Here is a 12,282-nt window from a genome sequence, read left to right as displayed (position 1 = left end):
TTTCTTCTAATCCTTCAACAACACTGATTTTATTCCAGTTCTGTTCCTATAGTTCATAATTATTTGTTATTTTCATATACAGTTCTAGTTCTGAAAAAAGGAGGACAACAGTTCCGACATACCTGTCTTCTTTGTTGACTTGGGAATAGTATGACCTCTGCCTAATTGCTGAGTAGAAGGAGAATGCTTCATTCAGATAGCTGGTTTCAGAAGTGCGCAAGCTGTAGAGGAAGAAACAGATTAGCTCACTGGTCCAGAGGGAAATCCATGCCCAACCCTCCCTTCCTGCCCCTTCAGCCATCTTGTGCATCAATAGCAAAACTCCCTCCTCAAGTAACATCATATGAAAGACAGACTCTCATTCTTTGTGCATGCAAGGAAGACGGATTTCAGAGCTTGGATTCTATTTCAGATAATAATTAGATCTTCCCATCTGCTCCCATATGTACAGGTGACAGTTTAATTCAAAAGTTTAAAGGAATATTAAGCTCCCAAATTTGTAAATCACACTTCTGCACAAGAGTCAAATGCAGCACACATGGAAGACTTTCAACTACTTTTGAGGTAGGAGACAAGTCCTTAGGCAGTATCAATGTGACTCTAGCAATGTGCTATCAGGCTCACAGGAGCCTTTCTCTGCAGCATGCCCATGCAGTCCCAAGTACTTCCTCATTCAGACACAGGCATCATGGCTCAACTGACACATTCATTTCAACATCAGCAGCCTCCCATGGAACTGCCACTAACACTGCATTGCTCTACTGAATCCTTTTCTGTGCTTACTTACTAATAATGGTAATAGAGCTGCCCAATCTTGGAGGCAATTTCCCCAATTTGCCACCGCTTCAACCCATACCGATTGTCCAATACTTGTCTATTTTGCAAAAGAGAAAAGAAAGATTAAAAGGCATTCCAGAATTTCTCAGAACATCACACCAGACAAGACAACAAGCCATTGTAAGGCCAAATTCTATTTTCACTACTGGTGTGGCATTCTCAGTGGCAGTCCCTCACAGAGCCAAGAGCACTGCATACACACACCATACCAAGGACCATTATGTTGCAAAAACTTGCCAGAGCTATATATAAGGTTGTTTCACAAAATACTCAGAACAAAAGGTTACAGTTTCTCATGAGAACATTCGGACTACACAGCCAATGTAAGGTGTGAAAGCTCAGAGCCTACACTGCAGCAAGACACTTCACACCATTCCAGAAGGGTTTCTGCACTGCAGAAGCCATCATCCCAGCTTCTCCTGCTTTAGATCCCTGCTTTAATACATTAAAGCAACATGTATTCAAGTAGAACAAGAAGTTATTTAAAAAGAGAAAAAAAAGAGTGAAAATTATGCAACATTTTAATTTATTAGACTGTGAGCGCTACCGTAAGTGACTAAGTGACTATTCCCTCCCTTCATGCCTGAATAACACAGTGAAATCTCAGTCTTAACTGGGGCCTCTAGGCACAAAGTCGCACTTAAATCCATAGAACACAGCTGCCTACAACAGTTTCTTACCGATGTTGCTGTTGAAATTTCCATAGCTTGGTATAAACATCAAACGTTCGCCCAAAATAGGATTGCCACTGCTTCTGCCCATACTGAGGTAAATCCCTGCAACAGACAAGTGACAAATGCAGAGTTACTGAGCAGATTTCAGTCATCTTAGCATGTCAGCAGCAGATTTGCATCAATGATAGGACAGCTTTGTTCAGAATTGACTTGTAATGTTTTGAAATTCAACCTATGCCTATATGCTTGTTAAGAAAGAAATAATTTTATGATTATATGCACATGAAGTTAAACTGGATCCTTAAAATATCATAGTTAAAAAATCACCACCACCACGCAACACCCCAATCCAAGAAGCAGCAGAATAATCTAATGGAAATTAGTTCATTTAGATTCATTTAGATTGTTAACATTTCTTGCTACTTATTAAAGAAACCATCTTTTACAAACAGATGAGGCTGCTCAATGTGTTTCAGAACTGGACCCTATAACATAAAACACAAACCAGCTGTCAAAAGTCACTAGGTCAAACAAGCATATAGATGCCCACAGCTAACATTCCCTGGGTCAGGTCACATTATTACTGGAACATTTGTCACCCTCCAACTCTCGTTCAGTGATACGTCGATCAAAACCTGAGTTCTTCTGCCTTTTTCACATGGGTCGCCAGTGCTTTGAAACAAGTTAGTCAAGCTACTTGAATTCTGCTTCTACACCTTCACTTGATTTCCATGTGGTGATATATTCCCCTCGACCCCCTCTCCCACCTGTGATATAGTGCTAAGGATTTTAGCTTTAAAGATACTTGTTCTCAGTCTTAACAAAAGGTCTTCATCTATGAGTTACTAGACTCTTAGAACAAATGCAATGGAAGAAATCAAAATCTCTCGGCCTCACTGAATGGATGTTGCTTTCAATTCTATGCAGGTGATTCAAAGCAGGTATACACCTCTACATGGAAGTGGAGTACCTTTATCAAGATACCATAATTTTTCATTTGATTCAAGAATGATTTCTTCAGGGAATGCTCTATAAAATCACTGTGCTAGTTAACCTACCTGACCCTTTTAATGCCTTAGTCTTCAGCAGACTGGCATAGAAAAAGAGCATATTCCATTTCCAAGCCTGGGAGGGCCAGACTGCAGAGAAACACCACCTTTTGATAACCATGCCACATTCTCTGGAGGAATAAGACAAGCAAAGCCGTACACTAGGATTTCCAGAGCAATGTACTGGCTCATTTCTGCTAGCTGTAATTGCTTTAACAGCACCCTAGGTAGAAAGGAAATTAATATTCCTTTGCTCATCAGCCAACTGTACTTCCCACACAGCTTGAGGGGTCCTAGCTGAGTTACTAGTTGCAAGATGAATCTGTTATCAGCCATGTCTCCTACCACTCTGAAAAGCCATTCTAGGACCTGCTGCTGCTGTTCTATGAAGATGCTAAGGAATCTGGGTAGGATTTTACCGAAAAAATAAGATCCTTCCAAACTCGCAACTGGCAGTACAGTATCTTGGATCACACTTTGATGCAGTGAGGGATAAGCAGAAGTATAAACGTGTGCTTCAGAGCACCGACACAATACACATCCTCATCTAAATACAGCTTGACAGAAACACACACAAATTTAAAGCACTTACTGCAATGAATCATTCATCATTTTCTATTGTAGTAATAGATGTAAGCATGTTAGCTAAATAAATAAAACTAAGAAACTGTTCAAATAAATGTTTTAAGATAAGACTATGTGCTTTGGTATAGCAAGAAATAATGCCAAATTTAATTAGCTAGTGCACAAATTTCCATGCCAAAACTCAATCTTTATTAATTTCAAAGAAAAAAAAAAGTAGAATGTAAATACAAAACAACACTACAATTGATTAAAAAATAAAAAGGTGCTTCCTGGCACTAATTTCAAGAATGACTGAATTAACAAGTTGACTCAGAGAACCCTACAAGTAGTAATTTGGACTTTTCAGGCCAAATTGCTGAGGACATTTGAGGACTGGTACAAAGAGACAACTAAATGTACCCCTCCTCCTCCAAATACTGAGGAAAAGTAGGTATTTGCACAAATGAATCAGGAAATAAACAGGTATCTATTTTCTCCTAATGATCATGCCCTATCCATCATCAGTAGGCCAATACACTCTTTATACCTCACCTGTCATCTTCCCTTGCACACCCCTCACTGTTAATGCCTCGATTCCTTCTCTATATACGCCTAAACATTCCTGTAAAGCCTAGTTCAACTCAGTGCCCTGCATATGTTCTGATTATGTGAAACAATTAGTGGCATTTCACAAAGTTCCTGTCAGTGCAGTGTACATGTGTTTGGCCATTGTTGTCCCCAGTCACTGCTGAGTGTCCACACGTGTACTTCTCAAGCAGCATGCTAGCCTAATTGCAGCTGGCATAGCTGCACAATACCATGCAATTCCTCGGCTCCCCAGGGAACAGGAAAGATCTCCATGGAAACAGACACTAGCACTTGTTCTTTTGATAGTATTCTGCCATGGCTATAATAAAACTTCATTTATGACAATACATTACCATGTTTCCGTCACAGATTTTTGCAGACAAGAGTGGCCTTTGCTACCACCCATTTTCCTACCCATTTTGCTGTTTTGTGTTCGCTTGTTGCTCTAAGAAATTTTGCTGTGAGAAAGTGGATTGTATAAGCAAAAAAAGACATTTACTGCATAATTTCTTTAATGAAGGTACCGTAGGATCTGCTCTATTTGCAAAAAAATAGTCCAGAAGTACTTTGCAGGCTCAGTTGATTGCAAAGTGTTTTATTAACACAGCCCCTCCCACTCAAACAGATATGGAATATATGATCCAGAAGATATTACACATGCAAAGTGAAAGGAAAACAGCTACATTATAGCTAAACATTTTGCTACTTTAAGAGCTACAGAAGGGTAATAGAGCTATATGGAGACAAAAAGGTGACAGCCCTTTCTTTCTTTCTCTCCCCTACACTTGACTCAGGTTGCTGGGTACAGAACAGGCAGGGGGCAGAGGTACCCGCTCACGCTGTTACTGATCGGCTTCTGGAGGTTGGACTAGAGGATCTCCAGAGGTCCCTTCCAACCTTACTGATTCTATGATTCATAGGAGGGATGAAGCAGCACCAAGAAGCATTTCAGATAAAGAGGATGAAATGGAGTTGCTTCAATTTAGGATTGTTTTATACAGATGACTAGTTATCTACACTGTATTACAAAGCACACCAGTGGCACTCACAGCAAGAATACAATCAGTGCAAGAAGTCAGTCCCCTCCCAGGACATCTACTACTACAGCCTGCTGCATTACCTGAATCTAACAAGGTCCTATTTTTTCTAAATCATCAATGAAAGTAAGAAACTGTCTATTCAGCAGTCTAGCTAGTATGTCCAGATAGCTGATCTTCTGGAAGGGTAACTGACAAAGATGGGATAGTAATACGAAAAGTGGAATAAAGCCTGCAAACTTCCAACCTCAAGACTTTTCAGAGAGACAAATGGTAGCACAGGAAATTTATATTGACAGGAACTTGTTATCAAAAGGATGCACAAAGTCAAATGGTAGTTGAATTGCAGCAGGGGATGCAAATTACAGAAGGCATAAACATCCAAATAACAAAGGTAATGATGCTGTTAGAGGCTGGTCTACACTGCAATACACTGCGCCTGGATTATAGAACTTGTTTTGTGCATGACAATTGCCATAAACGGTTCTGTATCTCATACTCATTCATCCATTCACATTCATTTTCCTGAAGCCACTCATCCACTGGTGATTTTTGTCAAATCCACAGTAAAGTCTAATGGCTTTCAGGAAAGGACTGAAAGGACTGTGATTTCGTATTTTTAAATGGGAACCATCAAGATCAACAGCCAACAACCAGTGTCATGCAAAATTAAGAGGTTCAGTCTGCATCATGCATCTTACTAGAAGTCTGAGAAACAACAGTAAAATGCTACCACTTCTTTCCATGAAAGGAGCTGCCATGATTCTTGGAGCCTGCATAACAAGCAACCACACCTTACGTGCTGGGAAAGAGAGATACATGTGGAAAGTCTTTTCATTTCTTAAAGTTTCAAGCATCCCTATGATACTGAACACACTTAAAACTTTTAACATTAAAAATAAAATAATAATTGGTAACAGAATACCATGAAAAACTGCTTCCTAACACACTCTCTCTCTTCTCCTTCAAGTATTTTTCCCCAAGAAAAAAGTTAGTAGGAATGTGAAAAGGAAGGAAAAGAGAAATTGAAACACGTCATTAACAGTTGCTTATAACACATTATTTGGGCTGTTCAACAAGGGAGTAGAGATACCATAAAGATGACCTTCCTTCTAAAAGTTATTTTAGCAGATGTGGCCACAAAAGGATGAGTCTCACTGGTGGTTCAAGCATGAAATATACTTTGGAGCAGCAACCCTGGCAGATCATCATATGTTTTCCTCAAATGCTGTATTTGGCATCTGCACTGGGAAGAGAGGAAGGAAATGCTACTGAAACAAAGACGTGGCAGGCTGAGTCCTTGCATTTTTGGCAGCAGCAATAACTAAGCAGCTGCCAACACAGCTATAGGCTCAGTTCCCTACAGCTCAAGTGCCCAGAGGAGGTTTCAGGAAGGAAATCACTGCTCTCCTCTCCCTCCCCTACCACTTCTTTTCATGAAAGATTACAGGGGCAACAGAATGGCATAACACACAGCAAAGGCTGCCATCATCTTCGAAACAGAACAAGGCAAGCATGCATCAATGCATTTATTATGCTAAAAGGAAAAGCAAACAATTGGACTAAGAATCAGGGTACTTGCCAAGTCCTTTCCAGGTAAACTACCCAGAAGAGAACAAACCACTAACAGAGGCGATACCTGAAAATTATAATGCTACTTTACCCAGTCATTATTCTCAGAGGAATCAAAGGCTCTGAGAAATCCTGTAGGTGAAACAGTGGTCAAGTTCAGTGTGCCAACCAACTACAACAATCATGTCAAGTTATAGTAAGGACAGACGCAGGCTCCTACTCTGGTATGTTTCTGTATTCACACAGCAGAGCTGTCTGCTGAAGCTCATCTCTACTCTTATCACTTAAATTCCATCCAAAGATATTTTCCATCCTCCTTTCATCTACCTGGGTAAGAAGGTTTCTTTTCTGCAAAATATCACAAGATACATGTAAAAGCTAGATCTCCTATTTGGAGATCTGATACAAACACTAACTCTCTCTCCGCCAAAGAGAAAAGACAGAATGGCTGTAGGTGCTCTGCGATCTCTGTGGTCCAAACTTGAGCATCATGCACCCACAAATGAACAATATTGTTTTGTCCTCTTTGGTGCCGCAGGGCAAAACTTCAAACAAACTGCAACAGAAAGCCAATATGATGGCATGCATGGTACTAGAAATCCTGATCTCAATATCAGTCATTTTCCTCTAGAGCCTGTTTTCTGAGGTGCTGAATGCAATCACCAAGGCCTGCTTGCCTTTACCCATGGGCAAAAATGCTTTGCCCACTTGCCATTGAGATTTTGGAGCACAAACTGTTTGTTTTGGACTCGAGTAATCATCTCTGAAAGCACATGAAAGAGATTATCAATAGTTTATGGGGGAGGGAAAAAAAAAACCATCTTTGCTAACCATCTGTGTTTCAGTAACAGCAAGCTATACGGGCCCAAACATACAGTATTACTCAGAGACCAGTAAAAGGTTGAACTGCCAACTAGATATGAGCTAAAACTGTGTTGCTCATGTGATTCCTCAGGAACACTTTGAAATAAAACACTTGAATAAATAATCTTTAATTCAGAGTATATTAAAATAAGTAGGACGCCCGTATCACTATCCAAATGTGAACTATTTTCCTTGAATTCTCTATTATTTTTATTCCTTTTCTTATTGGTGCTGACACAACTACTAGACTTTCAAGATTTTGTTGCGCATGTTTTGTAAATAAATCCAAATTTGACCACTCTCCACAGTTTAGATTGAACGTAACTTGTTGCACCAGACACATACAGGCTGTGGTTTGGAAGTCTCCATTTATTACTTCCTAACTTTATTCCCCCCCCCCTTTTTTTTTTTTTTGCCTTTCCATCCCACCGAGGCCTATCCTTTTTGTCTTATCTATTAGGTTTTTGTTTGTTTTTGTTTTTGACACAGAATGCAAGGTTTCTGAGATACTATATTTTGAGCTTACATGCAGTCTACTGTGTACAGCAACATCTGTTCCTCAATTGCATACTACTTCACATATAACTTTTCAGTACAAATTCTATCAATTTCATGAGATTTCCAATACCTAGTTTACTGTTAACTGACATGACCAAGACACACAACTCACATTTCTCACATCTCCTTCCCTACTCTCTCAGAAGTACCTGAAACAAACTTCTACTCCTGCAGATATTCTTGCATACACGGTCCGAAACTACCCATAAATAAGTGCACTTTGTTCTCTTCTAAACAACTTAACTGTTTTTGTGTTTAATCTGTTCATTGTACATCTGACTTCAGCACTACTCATACATCGAAATATATGTTACAATGCTTTTTCTAAGGAACACTGTCAAAAATCCACTAACCTTAAGCCATTGAAGAGCTGTTTAGATTTATCCAGTAAGTAACAAAAGTCTGTAACTGTTTTCCTCTCTGCTTGAGGAATATCATCTTCAGCTCCTCCTGATGACATGATTTCTTTTAGGGTAAACTCAGTCCTAAGAAGAAGAAAAGAGCCATATTACTCAATAATTGAGGGCCACTATGAACTCAGCCAGATTAGATGCACGTACAGTTCCACAGGGATGGTAACAAAGAGCATGCAACTCTCCCACAGGTTACTCTTTTCAAGACTCATTAAAAATAACAGCTGAGAATGAAAGGATGGGAATAATTATTGCAAAATGCACTAGCTAACAGAGCAAAATAAAAAATAAGAATGGCACCATAGAAATAAAATAACTGAGGACTGTATTCACAAACACAAAACTGTCAATAAAAGGATTTAAACATAAACAATACTTGGATTTCATACGTGGACAAAGAAATCCTCTCTAAATTGGCCTTTCTGCAGAGCGAGTGTTTATCCTGCAACAGTATTTGAAAGAGAGACAAGCTCCAGTTCTGTTGCAACCGTTGAAAACTGTAGCTCACTAGTTGCTACTGATATAGCATAGCAATTTTAGTCAGAATGGTAAAAATATCAAGCTTTCTCTATTTCTCCAAGACTGATTAGGTTACATGGTTTTCACTCCCCACAGTGATACCTGCAGATCTATTTTTACTGTTCATAGGAGTAAAATGCCGTATCGTACAGCAATCACCTGAACAAAAAGCTTTAAGACATAATGCAGAAAAGCCTAGTAACAGAATGAGGAAATATGAAAGGCCAAAAAAGGCAGATCAGCTTTTAGAAGCTTATTTCAAATATACATACATATGGCATTATCCTTTTGCTCATTCAGAAGTGAACTATAAATTATCAAAAGCAGTAATTGCTCCTCTGGAAATGGCTGCCACATCTCAGGCTCTTCTGTGCTCTCTAAGAATATTAGTGCAAGATAAACATGCCATTAACTGGGCAAATGCAGAGAGAACCAATAATTTACACCAACTTCTCTACTAGATCTGGTAAGCATTTTTAAGTAACTTATTTCCATTTGTGCAGAAGCTTGTTTGGCTGCTATTTGCATAAATAATTACCTACAGGCCCCAACTCAAGCCAGGGACTGTCAAGGCAAGCTTCTTACAATCACTAGAAAGTACCCAGAGGTGGTACTTTCACCAATTGTCATGATAAACGTCACAATTACAAAGCAAACTTTAGAAATATGTCCCTGAACCAGTATTTCATGCCTACCAAATGTAGAAGAAATTGGCAGTTCCCCCCAACTATTGGGGATAAGTTAGTGAACATATCCTGCCAACCAAGCAGCTTTATGATTGCTGGGTTCAGACAAGGTGTAACACATGTCCGCTTGTCTTTTACATGCCCATGAGACAGTGCGCTAGAGCAGAAATATGGGGTGTGCTGCACAAGCCACTGGGTGAAGAGCTCCAGAAAAAGGTAGGAAAGCATCTATCCCACTCATAGTTAGGTAACTGCAATATGGGTGCCAGACAATATAACGAGCTCAAAATATAGCAACCAGATGTCAAAGCCTGTTGGTGTGAACCTAGCAAAACAGACACGAACACCTTGAAGCACCAGCCTGTATCTGAAATCTCTAAGCATTTACATTCACACAGCACAAAACACAACACAGTAAGTACTTCAAGCACCAACATATGAAATTGAAGCAAACAGCAAGATCTAAAAAACAGATGTTGGAAGCAGCCAGGAGGTGATTCAAGAATTTCAGGAAGAGGGATAATACCCCAGGTCCTGTGTGCTCCACAGCAAGCTCGATCTAAATCCTGTGGCGAGGCCCTCGGGTGCTGCAGTGTTCCACTGTGGTAGACTGGACACTCTAGAGCAACTTCAGATAATTTTTTAATTGAGCAGTTTATTTAAATTGCAAAGCGTGCTTAATACAGTCAGTATATCACTCCTTGTATTTAATGGTAAAAATCAATTTTATTTTATGCTACCTTTAAGTTATACTAACCAGTTATCCCAACCAGCGCTAACATTGACTGAGTTAATCTGTATTAGTTAGCCCTAGAGCAGACAACTAAACCTACTGCTGTTCCCATATTAAAGGAATCTGCTAGATCCACTGTGAAGGGAGCTGTTTATGCAATCTACTGATAAGCTAGAAAATTCACTGCCTGTCATTTTGAAAGGCATCAGAAGGCAGGAAAAATACTTTCAGAAAAAGTGATCTCCACGCTATAAAAACCTGAGGAAAAACAAAAAATGAGAACATTAATTAAAGGCGGGGGGGGAAGCCTTTCAGACTATGGACAATTAAGATACATTTTAAGAGTCTACTTCAAAACTGGCCAGTTACTACACCTTCAGCACAATACTCATCTGTGGAAAGTCAGGAGAAGAATGGAAAAAAAGAGCGATGACCCAGCTAAAAAAAATATTTGGAAAGCATTCTACAGGTTCAGCTTCCTGATCTGGCTGAGAGTGTGAGGGTTTGGCTCTACTATGCAGTCAGAGGGTAAAATTATCTCTTCTGCTCGTGGAAAGAAACTACTGAAAGCAGAGGGAGCAACCTGCCTTCTTGTCAGAGACTGCTGGTAAAGGAACCTAAGGAACAAACCACATTTAAGCACGTTCTTACATCGCAGAAAGACCTGAGAATTTTGTACACTCCAAAGACTGGGATATTAAGTCTTTTTGTCTACTCTACTCACAGCTTCAGAAATGAAGAACGTACGTTGCAATCAAGCCACATATGTGCTATAAAGACAACCAGCAGCCTGTTTAAGCTGAAATGTGGTATTATAAATCTGGGGTGGGGAGTAAGAGGTAGAGACCTACATGGTAAGGCACATAATTCCCCTCCTTGCCCCCAATATTACTTAACATTTCAGAAAAAAAAATCTGTCTTATATCCTAAAAATCATTCAGCCAATAAATTAAAAAATCATGCTGTAGAAAATATATTTTGTGCTGTCTCACAAAACCCAGGTGTCATGTGCATTCAACACCCAAAAGTGTCTCTGTGTGGTCATCAAAGGCCTGGTCTCAGAGCAGTAGGGTAGCCGTAAGACAACAAGTTCTTCATGAATGCAAGTAGAATTATCTTCTGTCTGTAAAACCAATGCATGAGAAGTTCACAGGCCCAATCTCACTGACACTTTACAGCTAACCATCGATGCTTTACATTCTCCTGAACGACCATTCTCTCATACTTGTACAGAGCACCTAAGAAGTGCAATTCTCAAATATAAGTTACTATAAATTCGCATAAATGCTGCAGGCTGCTGCAGAAATTTAGCTTTCCTCTAAGGCTATTACTCTCACCTAGGACAAGTATACACTGCATACTAGATGAATTATGATGCTTTGAAGGAAATTTACATTTTGCAGTATTCTACCAACACTTCTATCTTGCATCCCAATACCATACCAAAGATTTTAAATATCAGTCCCTCCAGGATTTTAGGCATTAAAAACACTTAGTCAAGAAAGGAGAGAAGCATCAAGAATGTAAATAGCTGTAAACAGAAAGTCCCTCTGATCTGATGCTGGAAAGAGATTTTACTCAACTGGTGATGTAAATAACTCAAAACTGCCATCATTTTCCATAATCTATCATTGACTAATCTTTTAAAAGCATCATGTTTACTAGAATACACAGCCTTTACTTTTTGAAAGAGGGGGAATAAAGTTGAGTCTCAGTCACTCAAAGGTCCCCTCCAGAAAGAATCACCTATTGGTTAAATAACTCTTCCACACAGAAGACACAGGGGGCATGCCTGCCAGGTACCAATGGTCAACCGCAACAACAGAAGGCTTCAGATGGTTCATTATATGAAGTTAGCAAAGACAACAAAACCCAGATTGCACTGAAATATGCAACAGATCCATTGCATATTACTATCTCTACATTACATATTATTTAGGTAGGTGATGATCATCACAAACGCGGGATGCTCATGGTTCCAGAAATGGTTATCATCCTGGAACAACCAGCAGTGAGAAGATGGCAAGAAATGAGGCAGACTTAAGCAAAAAGACTTCATATTAGCATTTGAAATTTTAAAGTACTACTACTGAACATGACCAAAACACAGTGGTCGGAAATAAAAAGATAAAAAAGACAGGAGACTTGAGTGCAGATGGAAATTAAAATCACGTGCAATGCTCAGCAA

The 12,282-nt window shown here is 39.4% G+C and overlaps 1 protein-coding gene across 8 annotated transcripts in view; it reads right to left on the bottom strand.

The window, feature by feature from the left end:
* The window catches only part of SCAI (suppressor of cancer cell invasion), a 51,230-nt gene that overhangs the window by 24,272 nt on the left and 14,676 nt on the right, over positions 1-12,282 (bottom strand). For 4 of the 8 annotated variants that reach the window (XM_062591263.1, XM_062591262.1, XM_062591259.1 and 1 more), the window contains 4 exons: positions 8,097-8,228; positions 1,518-1,613; positions 788-874; positions 123-221 (listed from right to left, as the gene is read on the bottom strand). In XM_062591263.1, the coding sequence (XP_062447247.1) occupies positions 123-221; positions 788-874; positions 1,518-1,613; positions 8,097-8,203 (389 nt within the window). In that variant the 5' untranslated portion in view covers positions 8,204-8,228. Of the gene's footprint in view, positions 1-122; positions 222-787; positions 875-1,517; positions 1,614-8,096; positions 8,229-9,887; positions 9,990-12,282 lie in introns of all 8 variants that reach the window. The other 4 variants (XM_062591261.1, XM_062591258.1, XM_062591264.1 and 1 more) reach the window with 2 other exon arrangements.

This window comes from Rhea pennata, chromosome 18, assembly GCF_028389875.1.
Source record: "Rhea pennata isolate bPtePen1 chromosome 18, bPtePen1.pri, whole genome shotgun sequence".
Taxonomy (NCBI): domain Eukaryota; kingdom Metazoa; phylum Chordata; class Aves; order Rheiformes; family Rheidae; genus Rhea; species Rhea pennata.
The sequence above is the reverse complement of the archived record's forward strand: the minus strand, read 5'-3'. Positions and strand labels throughout refer to the sequence as shown.